The sequence below is a fragment of the Sorex fumeus genome, unplaced genomic scaffold (assembly GCF_029834395.1).
Source record: "Sorex fumeus unplaced genomic scaffold, SorFum_2.1 ptg000063l, whole genome shotgun sequence".
Classification (NCBI taxonomy): domain Eukaryota; kingdom Metazoa; phylum Chordata; class Mammalia; order Eulipotyphla; family Soricidae; genus Sorex; species Sorex fumeus.
Genome location: NW_026606120.1, coordinates 54,631,092 through 54,653,703, shown reverse-complemented (window position 1 = coordinate 54,653,703; position 22,612 = coordinate 54,631,092). Strand labels below are relative to the sequence as shown.

The 22,612-nt window shown below is 57.7% G+C and overlaps 2 protein-coding genes across 2 annotated transcripts; one reads left to right on the top strand and one right to left on the bottom strand.

Moving 5' to 3' along the window:
• Window positions 1–125: 125 nt before the first annotated feature.
• CUNH17orf50 (chromosome unknown C17orf50 homolog) lies at window positions 126–8,985 on the bottom strand. Its single transcript, XM_056126522.1, has 3 exons — window positions 8,942–8,985; window positions 420–803; window positions 126–336 (listed from the first exon to the last, which is right to left on the bottom strand). Exons 1-3 carry the CDS (start codon window positions 8,983–8,985, stop codon window positions 126–128), a joined length of 639 nt encoding a protein of 212 aa, XP_055982497.1.
• Window positions 8,986–10,369: 1,384 nt separating this feature from the next.
• Window positions 10,370–20,861, top strand: GAS2L2 (growth arrest specific 2 like 2). The gene is made up of 6 exons (XM_056126521.1): window positions 10,370–10,745; window positions 12,030–12,271; window positions 16,591–16,698; window positions 17,997–18,093; window positions 18,824–19,061; window positions 19,433–20,861. The coding sequence occupies exons 1-6, from the start codon at window positions 10,370–10,372 to the stop codon at window positions 20,859–20,861; spliced, it is 2,490 nt and encodes an 829-aa protein (XP_055982496.1).
• Window positions 20,862–22,612: the final 1,751 nt, after the last annotated feature.

Here is a 22,612-nt window from a genome sequence, read left to right as displayed (position 1 = left end):
AACGGACAGCTGCACGGGGGTATATGGGGGGTGGGTGTCGGTGCTGACGAGGACTTCGCGTCCGCAGAGAAAGTTCTGGGGGAGGGGGTGGGACTAGACGAGGATGGAGGGCACCCCTTCATCCCTCAGAGCCCCCCGGAGGCCCACGCGCCTCCCGAGGCGGGTGGCTCCCCGTGATTCCGGTGCTCCAGGATGCAGTGCGCCACGTAGGCTGGGTGGCTGTGCAGGGTCCTGCATTTCTTGCAGAAAAGGACCTCGCAGCGCTCGCAGACCCCAGCGCGCGGCCGTCTCCGCCGCGTCTCCAGCACGCACAGCTCCTCGGGAACGCTCCGCTTCCTGCGGGTGGGGATCCGGGAGCGTTTAGGGCGCCGTGCGGGCCCCTGGAGGCGGGACGCCGGGAGCGGGGCGCGCGCGCTCACCTGTCGGTGGGCGCGGCCAGGCCGCCCAGCAGCGCGAACAGGCCGAGCCAGCCCCAGAAGCCGCTGTCGGCGCGCCGCAGCAGCGCCACCTGCTGGGTGCTGGACTCCTGGCGCAGCGGGCAGTAGGACACCGAGCCGCGCTCGCGGGCCTCGCCGCTCGCCTCCCTGCCCTCCGCCTCGCCCGCGGCCGCCTGCGCCTCCCGCCGCGGGGTCTCCTCCTGCTCCTCGTCGTCGTCGTCGTCCTCTTCCTCCGACACCGCCCCCGCCTTCTCCGCCCGGGGGTCCTCCAGGTCTTTCTTCCACAAGGGGGTCTTGCCGTCTGTTGGGGGAGGGCGGGTGGGCGGGAGGGTCAGCGCAGACCCCTGCGCGTCACACGCGCCGCGCCTGGAAACCGGAGCGGTAGGACAGCGCGGAGGGTGCTTCTCTTGCACGCGGCGGTTCGATCCCCGGCATCCCACAGGGTCCCCCCCCCCCCCCCAGCTCCGCCAGGCGTGATTCCCGAGGGCAGAGCCAGTAGTGAGCATCGTCGGGTGTGGCCCTTTCCCCGCAAAGAAACCCCCCTCCCCAGGGGCTGGAGCGATAGCATAGCGGGTAGGGCGTTTGCCTTGCACGCAGCTGACCTGGGTTCGATTCCCAGCATCCCATATGCCCCCCCCCCCCAACACCACCAGGATGAATTCCTGAGTGCAGAGCCAGGAGTAACCCTTGAACATCGCCAGGTGTGACCCAAAGGAAAAACGAAACGATTCTCCCCCAAACAGGCAGGCCCCCCGAATGAGCCAGCAACATCCCGGAGAGGGTTAGAGAGCGGCCCCCTGCCCCAACCCCGGCAAGGGAGGGCCCAATCGAGCTGCTTCAGATCCCCCAGATTCCTGCCCCTCGGGGCTTGTCGGGCTGCGTTCCCGTAAGTGTGCCCGTCTCGGGGTGCCTGAGCCCCGCGGAGGGCGGCAGGATAACAAATGCCCAGTCCAGGGCTTGTCGCGCGGCAAGCAACCCAGAGGTGAGAATGCGAATGCGAATTCCTGGGGGACCACGTGACTGCTCATGGCCCCCTGCAGCCACTGGCAGCGAGTTCCGGGGCTGCGGCTGCCGTGGGCGGGCGGTCTGGAGTGCAAGCCGATGGTGGGTTGACCACGGCATGACCCCTTCACATGGAATTGGGGGTAATTCCATCTCTGGGAGAGAGATCATCACATGCCCTCTCCCCCACCTCCAGCACTACAGGTCCTGGGAGGCCCTCAGCGCCTCCGACTGAGCTATGCAGGTGTGACCCCCCAATAATAAACGAAAATAGGCTAATTGGCCCTAGGGTGAGGACTTAATTTGCAGGCTGTCCCTACACATTAACTGCACTGACTGTAATGTCCCTATTTATCGACCTGGGATTCTTTCCCTCCTGGATGGTCTTGCCCAGCACCCGCAGTGATCTGACAGGCAGACAGCCCCTCTCTAGGGTTTGAATGAGCAGAAGTAAAATGTGACCCTTTCGGGTAGACTAGTTGGGAAAAGATCCCACCAGCTGGGAAGACAAATTAGGGAAAAGATGCTTTAGAACTGGAGGGAGGCGGTTGAGTTGGTTTGGGGGCCACACCTGTCAGTGCGGTGGTGGGGGATGGTGAGAGGAAAGAAGGGAGGCTATGCTGTATTCTGTGCTCTGGGGCAGAACTCAGGGGTTCGTAGGGGAACTGTGCAATGTCGGGGACCGAGCTTGGGATTCCTTCATGCAAAGCTTATGCTCCAGCCCCGGTGAGCTAGTTAGGAAAGGGTGTCTGGGGCTAGAAGCGATAGCACAGCTGGTAGGACATTTGCCTTGCATGCGGCCGACCTTGGTTCGATTCCCAGCATCCCATATGGTCTCCCGAGCACCGCCAGGAGTAATTCCTGAGTGCAGAGCCAGGAGGAACCCCCGAGCATCGCCGGGTATGGCCCAAAAAGAAAGAAAAAAAGAGAAAAGGGTGTCTGCCTCTTTCTTCTTCTTTCAGCTACTTGATTCCTGCCTTGATAGATTCCTATCACCACTGCCCACTCTGGCAGGTGCTCTTGCTCACAGTCCAGATAGATCCACAGCTCCAAGCAGTAGCCCCAGCAGGTGGGCGGTTCCAACTGGGCAGTTTCAACTGGGCAGAGCTCACCACATCTCAGCAACCACCCAGCACCACACAGGTCCTGCCATCTGCTGGATTAGGGGCAGGGGTGGGGCCAGGCTTGAATCAAAGGGCTAGGAGGACAAGGAGTAGTCCCTGCCCATCCTGATTCAAGATATCAGAGCCTGGGCATGGAGGATTAATGCAGAGGCTTAGAGCAGTTGCATAATTGCAAACATATGGTCATGAGTTCAAATCCTCAGTGTCCCACATGTGCTTAGCACCATGCAGGCAGCTCTGCTGTCTGACCTCCAGAACTACAAGCAGTTTTTTGGCTATACCACAGCCAGGAGTGTGTACACGACATGAAAAAGGTGTTCTGGTGTGCAAAAAAGGGGTGCAGTCCTCAGAAAGCACTGCAACTGAAATGATGCGCAAGCACCAGGGCTTAAGATGTGTGACCCGGGGGCTGGAGTGATAGCACAGCAGGTAGGGCATTTGCCTTGCACGTGGCTGACCCGGGTTCGATTGCCAGCATCCCATATTGTTCCCCGAGCACCTCCAGGAGTAATTCCTGAGTGCATGAGCCAGGAGTAAACCCTGTGCATTGCTGGGTGTGACCCAAAAAGAAAAAAAAAAGTGTGACCCCCCCCCAGAGTGTTGTGTAAGCCACAGTGACCCCTGGAGGTTGTGAGGCACACAACCTCAACTAAGAGCTCCCCCGACTAGTGTGTGTGTGTGTGTGTGTGTGTGTGTGAGAGAGAGAGAGAGAGAGAGTGAGAGAGAGAGAGAGAGAAGCCCAGCTCAAGGAGTGCGGACCTCGGGGGAATGTGCGAGCCCTGTCACTGTCCAGCGCCCACCAGCACAAAAGGCAGGGGCACAGGAGGGTCAGAGCACGATTTGTCTTCGAGTGCACATATACTGAGCAACCAGCTGCAGGCCATTACCACTCTTCCCCTCAGTCTTCACAGCCTTCTCAGCCCAGCGTGGACGTAGGGATTCCAGGCCCTCTGTACTTCACTCATGACTAACTGGTTTCTGGTCCAAACCTGGCAATGCTCAGGGGTTACTCTGGGCTCTGCGCTCAGGAATCACTCCTGGTAGTGCTCAGGGATCCATATGAATCGAACCTGGGTCAGCCCCATGCAAGGCAAGCAACCCACTGAAGTCTTGCTCCAGTTCATGATCTTTACCCATGACTTGGGAGGCCTTTTCAGAACAGTTCTTAGTGCTGCTAAAGTGCTTGGCCCTTGGGGAAATGACCAAGGGAGGTTATAATGATTCTTAAGCAATGGCGACTGTGTGACACTCATCTCCACCTGTGGCTGTGTGGTTGCAAACTTAAGGGGTAGGGCCCAGGGGCTGGAGAGATTGTACAGGGTCTAAGGCACTTTCTGTGTCTGTCCCCAAGGCAAGTTTGATTCCCTAGAACTACATATGGTCCCTCAACTCTGACAAGAGTGATCCCTGAGCACAGGGCCAAGAGTGAGCCCTTGACAGTGCAGGGTGTGGCCCTCCCAAAACAAAAACAGTAAAACTGAAACATAAAGATGTAGAGTTCAAGAGAGCTCTGCTTGTTCTGCTGTAGGACAAAATAGTGGGAGACCCACTTCCGTCTCCCAACTATGCCCTGGACGACATTAAATAAGGTCAGGGCTGGGGAGATGGCTCAAAGGAGCACATGTATCACATGTGGGAGCACTGGGCTCTATCCCTGGCCCTGCATGGTCCTCTAAACATGACAGGAAGTGACCCCTGAATGTGGCTGCAAGGCCAGAACACAAAACAAAGAAGCCAGGTCTGGAAACAGCAGGTGAAGTGAATTGAGGGAGCAGATGGCAACAGTATTCAGGAAAGAGCGAGGAGAGGTCTGGGCTGCTGCTCGGGTCCCACTGGCCCCACTCACCGTGCTTATCCATCCCACCAGGCTCTGTGCCCTCTTCCTCCGGGCAGGGCTGTGATGAAGTGAATGCCCGCAGCCTAGGAACCCGGCTGGTCTCCGAGGGTGGGGCTGGAACCTGGAAGCACTCGGAACCCTTAGATCCCCAGCCTGCCCTTTGGGAAGACATTCCAACAGGGGTTGAGGGGCTGGGGCCGTGACTCAGCAACAGACCACATGCCTCCCATGGGTGTGACCGTGGGTCCGATTCTTGGCTCTGCATTAAAAATAAGGCCGAGTGGAGGGGGGCTTTGGCTGGAGCGCTAGCACAGCGGTAGGGCACTTGCCTTGCACGCAACCAACATGGCCGACCCGAGTTCGATTCCTCCGCCCCTCTCGGAGAGCCCAGCAAGCTACCGAGAGTATCTCGCCCGCGGGGCAGAGCCTGGCAAGCTCCCCATGACGTATTCGATATGCCAGACACAGTAACAACAAAGTCAACAATGGAGACGTTACTGGGCCCGCTCGAGCAAATCGAAGATCAACGGGAGGGCCTTTACTTTACTATTTTTTTTTTTAGATTTTTTATTAGTGAAACACCATGAGGTACTGTTGTAGACTTACAAATTTTTGTGGTTGGGTTTCAGTTATACAATGATCAAGTACCCATCCCTCCACCAGTGCCCATTCTCCACCACCACTGATCCCAGTATCCCTCCCACCCCCCAACCCCCATCCCACCCTGCCTCTGTGGCAGGGCATTCCCTTTTGTTCTCTCTCTCCTTTTGGGTGCTGTGGTTTGCAAAAGAGGCATTGAGTGGCAATCAGTTCGGTCTATAGTCTACTTTCAGCATGAGGTAGACTATAGAGCATTCTGTGAGGATCCTCACAGAATGGTCTATAGTCTCCCATTCTGTGAGGATCCTCCCAACACCCTTTATTTGGTGCTCCCTTCTCTATCTGAGCTGCCTTTTCCTTTTCCTCTGGCATGTGCAGCTGGCCTCCAAGCCATGGAGTAAACCTCCTGGTACTTATATTGGCTATTCTTGGGTGTTAGTCTCCTATTTTGTTACTTTATGTTCCCCAGATGAATGCAATCTTTCTATGTCTGTCCCTCTCTTTCTGACTCATTTCGCTTAGCATGTATCATTATTTTTTTCTCCTTCTCTTTCCATCCTTTCCTGGTGTTTCCTCACCTCTGCGCCACCTGTGTCCAAGCTCACTGTCTGCATCCTAAGCAGCAGAGCAAGTGGCATCAAGTCCATGAGAAAGCTGGGCTCAGGGATGTTGTGTGTGGTGTGTTGTGTGTGTGTGTGTATGTGTCCACTGAAGCTAGGGAATTGTGTTAGATCAGGGCACTTTCCTCTAAGTTTGCCCTATGGTGGGGAGTGTTAATTGAGACACACACGTGCAAAGCAGCAGAGGATACATGCAGACCCAGCTCTGATGAACCTCAGATGGATGGGACAATTGCAGGGTCAGGGACATCCCTATTGGATGGGGCAAATGATAGTCAAGGCCCCCGTTTTGGTGGAGGCAGGTTGGCTGGATATAAAACAAGAACAGCAGACAGACCCCCCAGAAATTCCCCAGTTACATCAGGGCAATGAGGATACTGCAAAGAAACCTCAGCCCACTTACAAGGCTTCAAGTTAGACCTTTGGAGACCGATATTGGTCCTGGTGCTTCAGAAAACCAAGAAGTCTACTGGCTTGGAGACAGACTTCATCCCTTCAGCACTACTGAACTGGCAGCTGCATCAGTGTCCTTTGCCTCACTGTCCCACAGATGCCATAGGGTGGGTGCTGGCAAATATTGGCTGGTTCACGATTTTCATGACCAGAGGAACCCTGAATTTAGGGAACCTGAGCTTTTGTATGGCACAAACCTGTTGTTTCTCCCAGAGACGCTATCTCTACTTCTGTACAAAGGCTCTTGAGAAATCAGTGATTCTGCTAATGAGATGGGCCAAAACACAGGAGAGCCGGGAGTGCGGTCTCCCAGCAAACCTGTTCTCACATTCACTAGAGAGAGAGCAGGAATCTACAGTTAGGGTCTAGGTTTCAACACGGAAAAACTCACCCTGGCAGGTTTCAAGAGGAAGGAACAGTGGCAGCTCTCAGATAGTCAGAAATTTAACAATTTGAGAGGGAAGGTCTGAGGGAGACTAGTGGTCATCAACGTAAAGAAGATCATCATGCCCATGAACTCAGCCAAAGGAGCATTGTGGACACCAATGCAGTTTCTTTCTGTCCTGCCCCAAGGTTTAGCGCTCCCTGGCGGCCACATCTGGAGGCTCAGAGGCTTCTGGGGCAGCTCAGATAGCTCATTCTTTTTATCTCATTCCCTCACTAGAAACTGGGGCCACTTGTTCCCTCTGCACCCCATAGGAATGTGATGGCTCACTTCCAGCCCTTCCTCTCCCGTTCAGTCTTCCTTGACTCACCAGTTTCACACACACACATTCTTCCAGGCCTCTGTGCCGACTGCCTGCTGAGTCCACCTCTAGTTCCTTTGTTCCTTGCAGGGAGCAAATTAGACTGTCCAAGTCTCCGCTTTCCACCAAGAGTAGAACTTCAGTTCACTGAAAGGTACCCTGGGAGCTCCTTTGTTAGCTTTGTCCTTGTTGGAGAACAGAAGCATTGAGTATCTTCCTTTCCTATGCTGGTGGCAAACCACCACAAATCTCTGACTTGAACCATAGCTTTTCTTCTGCCACTTTTGTTTTGGGGCCATATCCAGAAATTCTTAGAGGTTCTTGCTGGTTCTGCACTCAGGAATGACTCCTAGCAGTGCTTGGGGCTTATATGGGGTCCTGGGGATCGAACCCAGGTCAACTGTGTTCAAGGAAAACACCCTTCGCACTGTGCTATCTCTCCAGCTCTTCTTTGGTATTTTTTTTTCTTTTTGGGTCACATCCGGCAATGCACAGGGGTTACTCCTAGCTCATGCACGCAGGGATTACTCCTGGCAGTGCTTGGAGGACAGTATGGGATGCTGGGAATTGAACCCGGGTCAGCCGCGTGCAAGGCAAAAGCCCTACCCGCTGTGCTATTGCTCCAGCCCCATTCTTTGGCAGTTTTGACGGTCCAAGTTTGAAAGTCTCAGAGGATTAAAAACAAGATACTGGGGCCAAAGATATAATACAGGGATTAAGGTGCTTGCTTTGCATGTGGCTGACCCTTCCTGGTTCCTGGCACTACAGAATCCTACCAGAACCGTCAGGAGTGATCCCTGAGCACAGAGACCCAGTGCATTGACTGAGAGCCTGCGGGTGCTCATGAATCCAAACCCCGGGGTTGCCTCAACATCTGTGCAGAGCGATCCTGGCAGCTCTGCTGTGTTTGTTTCCAGCGCTGAGATTCATTTCCAGCCACATTGTAGGCAGGGGTGCAGCCTCTGGTGAGCCCCACATCAAAGGAGTGCCACCACCAGGAAGAGAGCGTTTGGTTATCAAAACATCAACATCAAAGAAGGGGAGAGGGATAGGGAGTTTAAACAAAAAGATGCAAAACCTTAACATAGAAAATAAAAACCAGGGGCTGGAGCAATAGCACAGCAGGTAGGGCATTTGCCTTGCATGCAGCCGACCCGGGTTCAATTCCCAGCATCTCATATGGTCCCCCCGAGCACCGCCAGGAGTAATTCCTCAGTGCATAAGCCAGGAGTAAGCCCTGTGCATTGCTGGGTGTGACCCGCCTCCAAAGAAAGAAAAGAACTATTCGACTTATAGTCTATTGGTATATTCCTTTTTAAAAGGATGGAAAGAGGGACTGGAGCAGGTAGGGCGTTTGCCTTGCATGCAGCCCACCTGGGTTCTATTCCCAGCATCCCATCTGGTCCCCCGAGCACTGCCAGGAGTGATTCCTGAGTGCAAAGCCAGGAGTAACCCCTAAGAATCGCCGGTTGTGACCCAAAAAAGCCAAAAAAAAAGGATGGAAAGAGGGTCCAGGAAATGGTACAGTGGGTAGGCTGACCTAGGTTCAACTCGTGGCACCCCATATGGTCTCTTATGGTCTCTTGAGCACTGTCAGCAGTGATTCCTGAATGCAGAGCCAGGAGTAAGCCCTGAGCACTGCGAGTGTGGCCCAGATACTGCCCTTTAAAGAAAGGAAGGAAAAGGGATGACCCTCTAAAAGGTTACATGTGCTCCTGGGTTGGGGGCTGGGATTCAGAGGTAGGGCACATACCTGGCATGTGTGAGGTCTGTCCCTCCTGGTATAATCCATCCCTGATACCGCACACTGTCCGCATCCAGCGCCACTGAGTGTGGCACCCACAATAATCAACAATCCTGAGTCAGGGGTGGAGCCCAGCAGTAGAGCACTTGCTTTGCATGTTTGAGGCCCTGGGTTCCACCCCAGGCACTGCTCCTCACCCCAAATGTCCCTGAATGGTCTGAGACCCAGTTTTTCGTCACCACCTGCTCTTTGCTGTCCTTGAAAGGCCCAGCATGTGGGTGCCTGGAGCTGTGGCACAGCTGCTGTCTCTGCCCAAGACCCTCCCATAGACAGGCCGGTGTTTGACACCTCACTTCTCTGTTCAAAAATCCCCTTGACCTGGGGTCTTCAATGTCCACCTTCTGAGGTTCCACCCACACCATCTCGCCTTCAGCTCTTCAGTTCCTCCTAGCACCAGTCCCCATCTGACTTACAAAGATTTGCTTGTACTCTGGGCTCCGTCGCCCAAACCCTTGTAAGGAGCATCCATGAGGCCAGGGGCCCATCACAGTGCCTATACCTTAGAGAGACTGAGGAAATCCTTGCTGGGCCCCAAGAGTACAGGGGCTTAGGCACTTGCCTTACATCCTGCTGCCCCTGGTTCAAATCCCCAATTCCACTACATTTCCTGAGCATCACTAGGGGTCACTTCTGACCACAGAGCCAGGAATAGGCCCTGGGTACTGCTGGGTGTGGCCCAACTCTCACCCCCAATCTTTGGTGAACAGCATCACTGCTGTGGCCAGAGGCAAGGGACTATGATGGACAATCCACCTGGAGGAGCTATGTGGTTAGAAGGAGGGATGGGCCAAGCTCTCCAGAGAAAGTGGGGACTGGGGGGGGGCAGCGTAATAGTACAAGTGGGTAAGGTCCCCAGCATCCCATATGGTCTTCCCAGCACCGCCAAGGGTGATTCCTAAGTGCAGAGCCAGGAGTAAGCCCTGAGCACCACCGTTATGTGGCCCCAAAAGAAATAAAAGAGTGGGGATTGTGGCACACACACAGGAGGTTGCTGGGAGAGATGCTGAAAGCTGGGAATCACAGCCCTGAGTCCTGGGGTCTGGGAAAGTCCCAGCAGGAATTAGCCAAGGGTCCTTTGGCTTCTCTGGGTCTACTGATCCCCTCTGACAGTGTTCACTGAGCTCGGAGGAGAGATAGTACAGCCAGGAAAGGCCTTACACATGCCGCCCCCCCCCCCCCATCCCCAGCACCCTGAGCCCCACCAGGAGGGATCCCTGAGCACCACAGGGTGTGACCCCCCCAAAGTCGAGGGTCTTCTCTCCCCCATTCTCCATAAGCCGGCAGCTGGCCGACCAGCCGTGTCCCGCGGACTCCGCGGCCGTTCTCCGGGAAGGGTTAACGGGGAGTGTTTGTAGCAGCCGCCGTCTCCAAGGAGCGCAGAGCAGGGAGAGGCCGCGCCGGCTCCGAGGGCCGGCGAGGGTGGGCGGCCGCGGGACCCGCAGATCTGGGGGGCAGAGGAGATTCCTCGCCGCCATCTGTCCTCGAGGGCTGGACTCGCAGCCTCCGCGCAGCCCGAGAGCGAGGTCGCTGCCCCGCTTCCAAGTAGGGAAAGTTCTGGCCGGCCTGAGGAATGCGCGGGGCAGATGCCCGGCCTGTCCCGGCAGCGGCGGCGGCGCCCAGCGGCCAGCAGCACGGCCAGGTCTGGGTCCCCAGGGGGTAGCAGGGAGCCCACTCCCCCACTCGCATAAGGGAGGACAACCTAAGACCTAACAGGGGCCAGGCGCGGCCACCACCTCCTCCCCCGTCATGCTCCAGCAGCGGGGGCGCCGCGGGGGCAGGCGGACCCCGGTGCGCAGCATCCGGCCCTTCAGGTCCAGCGAGCACTACCTGGAGGCCATGAAAGAGGACCTAGCCGAGTGGCTGCGGGGACTCTACGGGCTGGACATCGACGCGGCCAACTTCCTGCAGGTGCTGGAGACGGGCCTGGTGCTGTGCCGCCACGCCAACGCCGTCACCGAGGCGGCCCTGGCCTTCCAGGCCGCCGCGCCCGCCCGAGCGCGCAGGCTCCCCTTGCCTCGGGCGGGGGTTCCCTGCAACGGGGCCGCCCGGCCTGGCACCTTCCAGGCGCGGGACAACGTCTCCAACTTCATCCAGTGGTGTCGCAAGGAGATGGGGATCCAAGGTAACCAGCCTGCACCCCCACCCTAGGCCCTGAGCTGCTGGGGTGCCCAGGGCTTCAGTCTGCCTCCCAGGTCTGCCCAACGCCAGCTCAGGGTCTGGCTCTCAGGGTCCTCCCCCTTCATTCACTTTGTGGGGTGCCTGCGCTCTTCATTCATCGCCTGCGGAGGGCGGAGCTGGGGAAGTGTCCGCACCCTGGGCCAGGAGCCCGGAAGCTAGAGCCCAGAACACTAGGGCAGTGTTTCCCGAAGTGGGGGACACTGACCCGAGGGACAGTCCAGTGGGTAGCGCCTTTGCCTTGCCCTCGGCTGACCGGGTTCCATCCCCAGCCCTCCTTACGAGGTCCTGGAGCCTGCTAGGAGTGAAGTGACCCCTGAGTGCAGAGCCAGCAGTAGTAAGCCCTGAGCATAGCCAGGTGTGGCCTGAAACCAAAACGGAAAAACCAAAGTGGGGACAATTTCTCCGGAGAGGACACTAGAACCACACGGGGACAGGAGTCGTCTCTAGTGCAGTTGTTGGGCGGGGGCACTCACTTTATTCCTCTCTATGGGGCACATGCCTAGCTTAGGGCTTACCCCTGGCTCTGTACTCAGGGATCACTCCTGGTGGGACCACATAGGGTACCAGGGATGGAACCTGGATCAGCCTCATGCAAGCACCCGACCTGATGTACTTTCTGGCCCAACAATTTTTTTCTTCTTTTTCTGAAAAGGGGGCATCAGCCTCAATAAGTTGAGGCATGTCTGGTCTAGGAGAGACAGATGAGAACATACATCTGCAGTGAGAAAAGCTCCAAGAGGCAAAATGGGAAATGGAGGAGAAATTTGTTCCTAGTGGAGCGACAGTACCGAGGGCAGGGTACTTGCAAGCGGGCACTGCCATGGCTTTAGTCCTGGCACCACCTGTGGTCCCCTGAGCCCTGCAGGACTCAGAATTCCCACCCAGAGCTGCCCCAGGGGGCTGCAGGGCCGGGAAAGGTTGGAGCTTGAGGCACAGGCTGGGTGGAGCCTGGGATTTGGGAGCGGCAGGTCACCCTCCTCCCCAGCCCGCAGCCAGGCTCCCCCTCGCCTTCGCTGTGATGGTTCCCTCCCGGACCCCTCTGCTGGGTGCCAGTGCGCTCTCAGCTCAGTTGTGCTCAGACCCTCGTGGGGCTGGTGGTAAGATCTGAGACCCACACCGGCGACCCCGGGCTTTCTCGCTGGGGCGTGTGTGGGGTGGGGGGCAAGGGGTCCCAGGCGGGTAGGGTCTTAGTCTGCGCTGCCCGCCTTGGCCCCTTCCCGCTGGCCAGAGGTGCTGATGTTCGAGACCGAGGACTTGGTTCTACGCAAGAACGTGCGGAACGTGGTGCTGTGTCTGCTGGAGCTGGGCCGCCGCGCCTGGCGCTTCGGGGTGGCGGCCCCCACGCTCGTGCATCTGGAGGAGGAGATCGACGAGGAGCTGCGGAGAGAGCTGGCCCTGCCCCCACCCGACCCGCCGCCTCCCGTGCCCCCAGTGCGCCGGCCCTGCCACTTCCGCAACCTGGACCAGATGGTGAGCGGCTCCTCGCTCCCGCCCCACTTTTTCCTTTTTTTTTTTTTCTTGGCTTTTGGGCCACACTGGTGGTACTCTGGGTTTAAGCCTGTCTCTGTGCTGAGGGAGGCTCTGTGCCTGGTGAGGCTCAGGGACCATATGGGGTTCCGGGGATCGAATCCAGGTCAGCCTTGTGCAAGCCAAACACCCTACCCCTTCTCCTATCTGTCGCTAAGACCCTGAGCCCCATCAGCTTCTTTATTTTAATTTTTGTTTTTTGGGCCTCATCGGGCAATGCCGAGGGGTTATTACTGGCACTCAGGGATCACTCCTTGTTGTGCTCAGGGGACTGTTCTGAGGATTGAACCCGGTCAGCTGTGCAAGGCAAGTGCCAGAGGTCCTGAGCCCCACCTTCTTGAGCTGCAGGCCCCCCACCCAAACTGACCAGGAGTGCTGAGTCAGGCCGCCCCCCCCCCCCCCCCCCCCGCACTTCCCGGGCCTCCACCCGTAGCTCGTGGGCTGTGGATCGCCAGCATTTTCTTTTTGCCTTTTGGAGTTTTTTGGCCACACCTGGTGGTACCTCTGGGATTACTCCTGGCAGTGCTCAGCAGACCATGCATTGCTGGGGGTTGGGTCTCCAGTACAAGCCCGTATCTGAGACCTTTGAGCCAGTACCCCTCCCCCACAGCCCTCTCTTTTGTTACTAATCCAGTACACAGCCCCTCCTGGCTGAGGACTTGAAGAACTCAGGCTTCTGCCCTGGGTTCAATTCTTCCTTCTGCTTCTTTATCTCTGTGATTCTGGGCACCGAACTGGATTACTATTACTCTGTGCTGGTGGTTCTTTTTTTTTTTTTTTTTTTTTTTTTAATTTATTTATTGAATCACTGTGGGAAAGGTTACAAAGCTTTCAGGTTTATGTCTCAGTCATGCAAATATCAAACACATTTCCCTTTACCAATACTTATTTTTTACCATGAAAAACCCCAATAAAACCCCACCCCCCACCCCTCCCCGTCCCTGTGAAGCAGATGAATTCTAGTTAACACTCTATCTGCTTTGATTAGATTCATTGTTTCAATAAAAGATTCACCACTTTTATTTAGAGTTTACCCCCCCCCCCCCAAATCACACATGCTGAAAAAGCATTGTGAAGTGATTTGCTTTCTACGGCTGGGTTCAAGAATTAAATGTTGGTTTTGGATTTCTGCTCTTTTACCTATTGACCCTGGAAGTATTTCTACTGAAAGTCAGATAGTTAAGAAATTGGTTTCTGTGTTCTGGAGTCCTGGTCGTGCTGGAGAGCCGCTCGCGGGGGGCAACCGGTGGCCTCGGTAGGGCGTGAAGGGCGGACCGAAACGCCCCCCTTCCCATGAGGTTTTAGTCGCCCCCACACTCCCGGCTCATACCTGCTGTCCACAAGGCTCCCATGTGGCCGCCATCTTTCTTTCCAAAGAGGAGAGGGCGAATGGGGCAACACCCTTTCCCCTCCGGCAGACTTGATGGCCTGGATCAATGCAGAGTCCGTTCACTTTTCTGCTCCAAGCTGCTGGGTTCTGCATTAAGTCCTTGTGCTTCTGGGGCCGTGGCCGTGCTGGAGAGCCGCTCGTGAGGGGTGACTGGTGACCTCGGTAGGGCGTGAAGGACGGACCGGAACGCCCCTCTTCCCATGAGGTTTTAGTCGCCCCCACACCCCCGGCTCATATCTGCTGTCCACAAGGCCCCCATGTGGCCGCCATCTTTCTTTCCAGAGGGAGGAGGGCGGAAGGGAGCAACACCCTTTCCCCTCTGGGCAGAAATGATTGCCTGGATTAACGCATAGTCCTTTCACTTTTCTGCTCCAAGCTGCTGGGTTCTGCATTAAGCCCTTGTGCTTCTGGGGCTGTGGCCGTGCTGGAGAGCCGTTCGTGGGGGGCAACTGGTGACCTTGGTAGGGCGTGAAGGACGGACCGGAACGCCCCCCTTCCCATGAGGTTTTAGTCGCCCCCACACTCCTGGCTCATACCTGCTGTCCACAAGGCTCCCATGTGGCCACCATCTTTCTTTCCAGAGAGGAGAGGGCGAATGGGGCAACACCCTTTCCCCTCCAGCAGACTTGATGGGCTGGATCAACGCATAGTCCGTTCACTTTTCTGCTCCAAGCTGCTGGGTTCTGCATTAAGTCCTTGTGCTTCTGGGGCCGTGGCCGTGCTGGAGAGCCGCTCGTGAGGGGTGACTGGTGACCTCGGTAGGGCGTGAAGGACGGACTGGAACGCCCCCCTTCCCATGAGGTTTTAGTCGCCCCCACACCCCCGGCTCATACCTGCTGTCCACAAGGCTCCCATGCGGCCGCCATCCTTCTTTCCAGAGAAGAGAGGGCGAATGGGGCAACACCCTTTCCCCTCCGGCAGACTTGATGGCCTGGATTAACGCATAGTCCTTTCACTTTTCTGCTCCAAGCTGCTGGGTTCTGCATTAAGTCCTTGTGCTTCTGGGACTGTGGCCGTGCTGGGGAGCCGCTCGTGGGGGGCAACTGGTGACCTCGGTAGGGCGTGAAGGACGGACCAGAACGCCCCTCTTCCCATGAGGTTTTAGTCGCCCCCACACCCCCGGCTCATACCTGCTGTCCACAAGGCTCCCATGTGGCCGCCATCTTTCTTTCCAGAGGGAGGAGGGCGGAAGGGAGCAACACCCTTTCCCCTCTGGGCAGAAATGATTGCCTGGATTAACGCATAGTCCTTTCACTTTTCTGCTCCAAGCTGCTGGGTTCTGCATTAAGCCCTTGTGCTTCTGGGGCTGTGGCCGTGCTGGAGAGCCGCTCGTGGGGGGCAACTGGTGACCTCGGTAGGGCGTGAAGGACGGACCGGAACGCCCCCCTTCCCATGAGGTTTTAGTCGCCCCCACACCCCCGGCTCATACCTGCTGTCCACAACGCTCCCATGCGGCCGCCATCCTTCTTTCCAGAGAAGAGAGGGCGAATGGGGCAACACCCTTTTCCCCTCTGGGCAGAAATGATGGCCTGGGTTAACGCATCGTCCGTTTACTTTTCTGCTCTAAGCTGCTGGTTTCTGCATTAAGTCCTTGTGTTTCTGGGGCTGTGGCCATGCTCCAAACTTAACTCTGATTTTCAGGGAGAAAGATTGGGTGGTTTACTTCTCATTGATCACTTTGTATATAGAGAGATGTTGCGCGGCCGCGTAAGCGGCCGCGCGGTTTTGAGAAAAAGTCCTCGTTCCCGCCTACTCGAGCTGTGTTTGTAGAGGCTTCTGGTCACCAGGGTTCCATCTGGGGGAGGCGGGATGCGGCGCCTACTCCATCTGGAACTTCCCGGTGCTCTCGGCTCTTTTTGGAACCTGTTTTTTCTTTTTTCTTTTCCTCCGGGATCCCGCACCCTCCATGTGTTCCTTCTCTTATTCTGAACGTTTCAAAGATGGCGCTGGGGGGCGGGCTGTGGGCATGACTTCCGGGATCAGAGGTTACCTGGGAGGTGTAGTCCGGCAGATTTGAGAAAAAGTCCTCGTTCCCGCCTACTCGAGCTGTGTTTGTAGAGGCTTCTGGTCACCAGGGTTCCATCTGGGGGAGGCGGGATGCGGCGCCTACTCCATCTGGAACTTCCCGGTGCTCTCGGCTCTTTTTGGAACCTGTTTTTTCTTTTTTCTTTTCCTCCGGGATCCCGCACCCTCCATGTGTTCCTTCTCTTATTCTGAACGTTTCAAAGATGGCCTGTGCTGGTGGTTCTTTTATCTGTAGGCAGTTGGAGAAGCATAGTGACCTAGCAGCACCTTCCACGCTGGATCACAGTGTCCGGAGTAAGGGGCGTGCTTCCTGTGGATTCACCCATTTCCCCACAGAGCACTCAGACTTGGGGTGTTTCTTGTGGGGGAGGCCAGGGCTCTCCTGTGAGCCACATCCTGGTGTGCAGGGAAGTTTCTTTACCTGCCCAAAGCCAGGGGCAGGAGCCCTCTGGGGTCCACAGACCACTGTCCTCACCCTTATGCTCTTGAGGGGGAGACACTCCAGGTCCCTCTCTCGGGTCAGGGAGTGAGATGAAAGGGTTGTGGCACAAGCCTTGTGAGCTCAATCCCCAACACCATATGCCCCTCCCACCCCGCACCAATGGGTGTAGACTGGGTGACCCCCAGCACCTGTGGGCTGAACACTGGCCTTCCAGGCCCCTTAGCTACACTGAGCACCCCTTGGGGAGCCCCCTAGTCTTTTCTACTTACTGCCCAGACCCCAGCTCTGCTGTAGAAGCTCCAGGCTATTTCTGGGGGTGGGCAGACCCTCACTGCACTGGGCCCAGCCTGCTGGGAGTTTGGGTGCCTGGGCAGAGGGTTCTGAGCCGCTGCCCACTGCCTGCAGGTCCAGCGCCTTGTGAGCCGCTGCACATGCCCCGTGCAGTTCCCCATGGTCAAGGAGTCTGAGGGCAGGTACCGTGTGGGGAACTCCAACACCCTCATCTTCATCCGGGTAAGTCGCAGGAGAGGGCTGGGGGCCTTGGGGTTGGCAGAACAGGGTTTTATTCTGTAGGACCCTGCCCAGGCCCAGGGCAAGGGTAGCAAGTCACTATTCACCCACTCACCCACAATGTATCCAGCCCAGGGGCTTCCCCCCCCACCTACACACACACACACACACACACACACACACACACACTTTGCTGGAGAATTCTAGAAGATTCATTGCAAAGTTAACAGCCTATCCTCCCCTCCCATTAGGGCAGACGGAGTCCCTCACCCCCTCTGCCCTCAGCTCAGCTTCCTGTCCCAAGAATTAGGGGTGGGGGTAACTCCCATTCTCCATCTCCCATTCACCCACTGGCTGGGTCAGAGATGGGAGCCTGAGCACTCTAAGAGTGTGTGCAGTTGGAATCTCCCCCCCCAAACACACACACACCCCAGAGCATGCCCCTTGCATGCCTGATTGGGTGACATGGCCTATCTCTGGGGTGTGGCCAGCACTGGGGGCCAGGCCAGGCCCTTGTCCTGAGCACAGGAGGTGTGGAGGTAAGGTGGAAAGAGCCATATGGGGTCTCACCCAGACTGAAGCCCACCACAGCCCCATGAGAAAGGAAGCAGAGGGACTTGGGACCTCATTTTTTATTTCTGGGCCACACCCAGAAGTGCTCAGGGGACCATAAGGGGTACTGGGGATAGAGCCTGGGTCAGCTGTGTGCAAGATAAGGACCCTACCTTCTGTATTATCTCTCTGGTCCTTGGGGCCCCACTTTTCACCTGAGGATATTGAAGCCGGGGGATGATTATGAATTCAAATTACCAGGGTACCCACATTTCAAATACACAAACACACATCTCTTCACACACATTCACACAGTCCACTCCTCACACATAAAATCACTCATACATGCTCACATACAGTCACATACTCACACACACACACACACACACACACACACACACACACACACTGCAAGATGTGTGTGAGAGCACTCACATGCTCTCTCTCACACACACATATACATACTCACATACTCTCATACACACATGCTCACACACACACATGGCAAAGCTGGGGCCTGCACGTTCCAGCACGTGCAGCTGGGAACCCTTCATGGGGCAGGGAGTGCCGTGATGCCATCAGATCCCAGGCCCTGTGATGGGGCCACTTCATCAGCCCCGCCTCCATCCCGACAACTCAAATTAGCAGGAAGACTCAGGTTGTGGAATCCACACATGCCCAGCTGCACACGCGGGCACTGGTTTCCATGGCCCCGCTCCCGCCCTCAACTTCAGCCCTGCCCCCTGCAGATCCTGCGGGACCACGTGATGGTGCGCATCGGGGGCGGCTGGGACACCCTCGGCCACTACCTGGACAAACACGACCCGTGCCGGTGCACGTCTCTCTGTGAGTCCTCTCACTTGGGCTGTGGGTTGGGGGGCCAGGAACAGAGGCAAGAGATGGGTGGGCTTGATCCCTGGGGCGGAGGCGGCTGTGGATGGAGCCGAGGCTACCGCAGAAGCTACAGACCTGGCGGAAAGCTGGGCAGCCACGGTGCTATCCCAATAGTAGCCAGAAGATGGCACTAAACAAACAGAGAATCGGCATTTGGGTATGCTGTCTCATAGATCTCGCTCTGCGCGGAGCATGGCCCAGAGGGGTCTTACTTGTTTGGGATTTGGGTATATAACCCAAGAAAGTTGCGGATATAACCTGTTTTTTCTGCATGCAAAGTGTGTTCCAGCCCTTTGAAGTACAGTCCCAGCCCCCTGGAGCGGGAGCAGCAGCTTTTCCGTAAGCTCCATCAGCACCTCAAGCCACCCCAAAGACCAGAGCATGAGTACAGCCAGTAGGGCACTTGCTTTGCATGAGGCTTACCAGGATTCAATCCCTGGCACCCCATATGATCCCCTGAGCCCCTCCAGGAATGATTCCTGAGCACAGAGCCAGAGTTAAACCATGAACATGACTGGGTGTGGCAAAAAAAAAAAATAAAATAAAAGAAGGTGTGGGCTGGCAATGCACACTATCCACCCCCTCCTATCAGGACATTGGGGAGCTGTCACCGCCAGCCCCACTGTCTGTACTGTGGGGGGAGGGAGCTGCGGGCCTGACTCATGTCCCATCATCTCTGTAGCACACAAGACTGGCAGCTTCCTGAGGCCTCCAGCTACGCTGGTGCAGCATGAAGTGAGGATGCAGGACGGCCCCTGGCAGCACCAGCCCACCATGACCGTCAGTCGCTCCCAGAGCCCCCTGCCCCCTGTGGACTGGGAGACCTATACCTCTTCTGGCCGGAAGCTCAGGCCCCCAGCATCCCCTGTTCCCAGACCCTGCAGTGCCAGGGGAGAAGGGGCGGGGGCGTCATTCCCAAGGTACAGAGGTAGCAGGGGGCTGCCTCTCTCTCCCCTGAGGATGGGGGGGCTGACCCTGGTGGTAAGAGTACAGATGTCAGCACTTCCCCACTTCCTTCCGCTTCACAGGGAGGCTGAGGGAACACCCCTAAAGGGGGCACGGGCTCCCCCACTGCGGGTTGCCTCACCCCAGCAACAGACGAGACTTTCCTCTGGGAGTGGTGCCTGTGATTGTGGGGTCCCTAGAAGGCTGGGTCAATGCTGTGCTGCCTGGCATGGGGGACACAGAGGGGAGTATTGGGGTGTGTCCCAAGGAACAGGAAGTCCTTCCCCACCCATCCCTTTCCAGGTGCCCTGGGACTGTCAGCACCAGGATTGATTCTCTTTTCCAGGAGCCAAATGTCCTTCACCCCCTCTTGGAAGCTGCTGCCGGCTGGGCACAGCCCACCCAGACCCCAATCTTCACCCACCCCTCGGCACCCAGACCCAGGGGGCACATCTTCAGGGAGGAGAGAGGACAGAGGTCTCCCTGAACCTACCTGGGGACGGACTTGCACAGGTGGGGTCCCCAAGGAGGCCGCCAGCCGGGGAACCCATGCCAGTACCCCGACGCCTCAGACACTCCAGGCCCCTGCAGCCACCACCCGAGGGACACCAGCAAGGAGGGGCCCCAGTCCTTGCTGCCTGGGGAGGCCGAGGGTGGTCCAGGCTGCACATCCTCAGCTGGGGGAGCCTGCATGTCTCTCCTCTCCGTCTCAGATCCCGGTGCGGCTGCCCCCCACCCGTACCCCCACCCCGGGAGGCATCGCCCATGGAGCCTCCACACCACTGCAGCTGCCAGAACCAGGCAGTGAGTTGATTCTGTTGAGGGCCAGCCATGGGGGCCAGCCTGAGTCCCCACCCAGGAACTGTGTTGAGGGAGGGAGGCAAGAAGGTCAGCAGGGGGACAGCGGGGACTCTGGGGAGCCCTGCGGCTGGGGTCCCCCTGAGCAAGAGGGGCACTCCTCGTCCCTGACTGGCAACCATGGGCTCAAGAATCTGTCCACCAGCCTGGAGCTGCTGCGGGTGGGAGATGCCTGTCCCCGGGACTCGGGGTCCCCATTTGTCCCACGCAGCGGTGTCTATGTCCCCAGCCTGGGTGGACGATGGGCCCAGCCTGGGGGTCCCTATGACAGAGTCATCCAAGAACTGGCTCAGATGGACCTGAGAGCCTGGTGGACAGCCCCTCAAGGATCCCTAAAGCTGACCAGTGCCCTCACCCCAGAAAGTCCAACAGGAAAATCAGGAGACCGAGAGGGTGTGCCCGGGGCCAAGGGAGCCTCGAATTCCAGGGGTGCCAGCAGGAGGAAGGGTTCTCCTCTAGGGACCCAGGGCTGCCCATCCCCTTCCGCATCTGCTGGGGAGACCCCCACTTCGTTTCCCTCAGACTCCAGACCCGACAAAGCCAGAACCAGTGCAGGCAAGGGCCGGAGAATGCTCCGGAAGCCACAGAGGATCCCATCCATCTACAAGCTGAAGCTCAGGCCCCGGATTCGGCCCCGCAGAGACCACAGGCCAGAGCAGCGGCCTTCCAGGATCCCCAGGCCTCTGGCCTACCTCCACCTGGCACCAGCCAGGGCACCCGCCAGACCCAGAAAGGCGAGAGCCACGCAGGGGGCCTGGGCAGCAGGTGGAGGCCAGGGCAGGGAAGAGGAGAAGGGAAAGGCGGGGAGCCAGCCTGCAGCCCCTCTGGAGCACAGCCCCCAGTCTGGGGAGGGGTCCGAGCTTCCCCAGCAGCATGACTCCGCTCCAGCTCCTGCTGAAGAGGAGTCGTGGGTCTGAGCAGGAGCTTCTCGTCCCCCTTAGCCCAGGTGGTCAGAGGGCAGTGAAGAGAGCCAGAGCCCCTCCTTGTCCTCACATCCCCCCCAGGGGGACTTCCAGATGTAGGGACAGAGATGGTTCCTCCCCAGTACCATCTGCCCAGCCGAGCAAAAGGCGGCCCAAGACTGCAGCCACAGGGCAATCAGTCACCGCATCCCACTGACCTCCGGTTCTCAAAGCCCAGTCCCTGTCCCACCACTCGTTAGTAAAGTCCATGCGGGTCCGCTCTGAGCCTCTCTCTTTCTCTCTCTGCGTCTGTCTCTTGGGCTGGGCTGGTGCAGAAGAGCCCCCCCCGCCCTTACAGACGTCTCCCCACTGCACTTCACCAAATAGGGTGAAGGGGAGGGAGCCAGGGAGATTAGGTACCTGCTGGGGTTCAGATGGAAGTGCCTCCTCTCTGGGATGCTCTGGCGCTTCAGCACCACGGACAGGGCCTGAGGCCATAGGCATCCTAGGCTCAGGCGGGATGGAGCTGGCAGGTGGGAAGGAAAGTGACCTGTCCTGTCCCCAGGACCACACAGAGGCGGGGGTGGGGTAGGGTGGGGGACAGATGGGGAAGCCTAAGCTGGGGCTGAGCCCCACTGTAGTCCCCCAGTTCCTGAGGCAGTGTCAGGGCGAGGCCTGTCTTCCCCAGGGGTGGGGGTGGGGTGTGACCACTGCAGGGTCAGGGCCCTGGAGAGGCCAGTCCCAGGCTCCTCCCGGATTCTCTCCTCTCAGGGCAGTGCTCCGCGGGCAGCGAACACAGGCAGGATCACATCCGTCCCCTCAGCAGCAGGAACGGAGCCGACACCTTGATACAGAAACGAGGGAAAACACTCCCTGATTTTTAATCTGACTTCCAGTCACAGGCGACGGGCGTCACGCGTACTTCCAGACCCTGTGGTGGGGACAGGAGGGGGTGCAGAAAGGACAGAGACTGGGGGTGGGGGAGGGACTCCAAATCAAAGCCAGGGTGGGTGAGGAGGGCTGGCCAGGCAATACATTCCAACGGCCCCCAGACGGGCAGCCAGAGGCCTGGGGCCTGCACCCCTACCTCCGGTGTGCCTCAGAACTGGGGGGTCACAGTGTTGGGGTGGGGGAAGACACTGCCTCACCCCACCCACCCCCAAAGACCTGTGGGTAGTGGTACAGGGGATACAGGCCCTCTTCCTGACCCTCCCAGCCACTTCAAAGTGTGGGGAAGGGGAGCCGCTGCCTCTGTTTCAGAGGGGCTCGAGAGGGCAGGCCACCTGCCCAGAGTCACAGGGCACAGTGGGGACTCGAACCCGGGGACGAGTGGACCTCATCACCGCAGGGCTCCGCCGCTGGTGCAGGGGCTGACTGTGGGGAAGCAGAATGCCCTCCACGGGGAGGGCAGCTGGACAGGATCCCCCCAGCCCCTGTGCCCAGGGCTACCTATTTCCTGGTCTGTAAGCCGAGAAGTTGGGGCGTTCTCAGGTGCCCACTTCTAACAAGGGACCTGGTCATCCTCTCCACAGCCCGGGCAGGAGGGGATACATACCATGTCTGCTGCCTTCTAAGTCCCCCCCCGCCCCCAGTAACTCCTCAGGCCACTCTTAGTAGCTTCGTTATGTTTGTTATTTCTAAATCGTACAAAACTGACAGTGATCAGCTCCGGTGACGAGAGGTAGAGACCGGCTAGTGGGGCAGCCGGAGAAAATGGGGCGGAGTGGGCCGGGGCTGGGGGGGCTGGACATCAGATCCTGGGTGCC

What these genes read in the sequence shown, in the direction of transcription:
- CUNH17orf50 (XM_056126522.1), bottom strand. Translation starts at nt 8,985, where the DNA reads ATGGTGTGGGTGGAACCTCAGAAGGTGGACATTGAAGACCCCAG. An exon ending in GTGGACATTGAAGACCCCAG is followed by an intron (nt 804 to 8,941) that starts GTCAAGGGGATT and finishes TCCGGTTTCCAG; the next exon opens with GCGCGGCGCGTGTGACGCGC. An exon ending in CTGGCCGCGCCCACCGACAG is followed by an intron (nt 337 to 419) that starts GTGAGCGCGCGC and finishes CCCCACCCGCAG; the next exon opens with GAAGCGGAGCGTTCCCGAGG.
- GAS2L2 (XM_056126521.1), top strand. Translation starts at nt 10,370, where the DNA reads ATGCTCCAGCAGCGGGGGCGCCGCGGGGGCAGGCGGACCCCGGTGCGC. An exon ending in TCCGCAACCTGGACCAGATG is followed by an intron (nt 12,272 to 16,590) that starts GTGAGCGGCTCC and finishes CACTGCCTGCAG; the next exon opens with GTCCAGCGCCTTGTGAGCCG. An exon ending in ACACCCTCATCTTCATCCGG is followed by an intron (nt 16,699 to 17,996) that starts GTAAGTCGCAGG and finishes TGCCCCCTGCAG; the next exon opens with ATCCTGCGGGACCACGTGAT.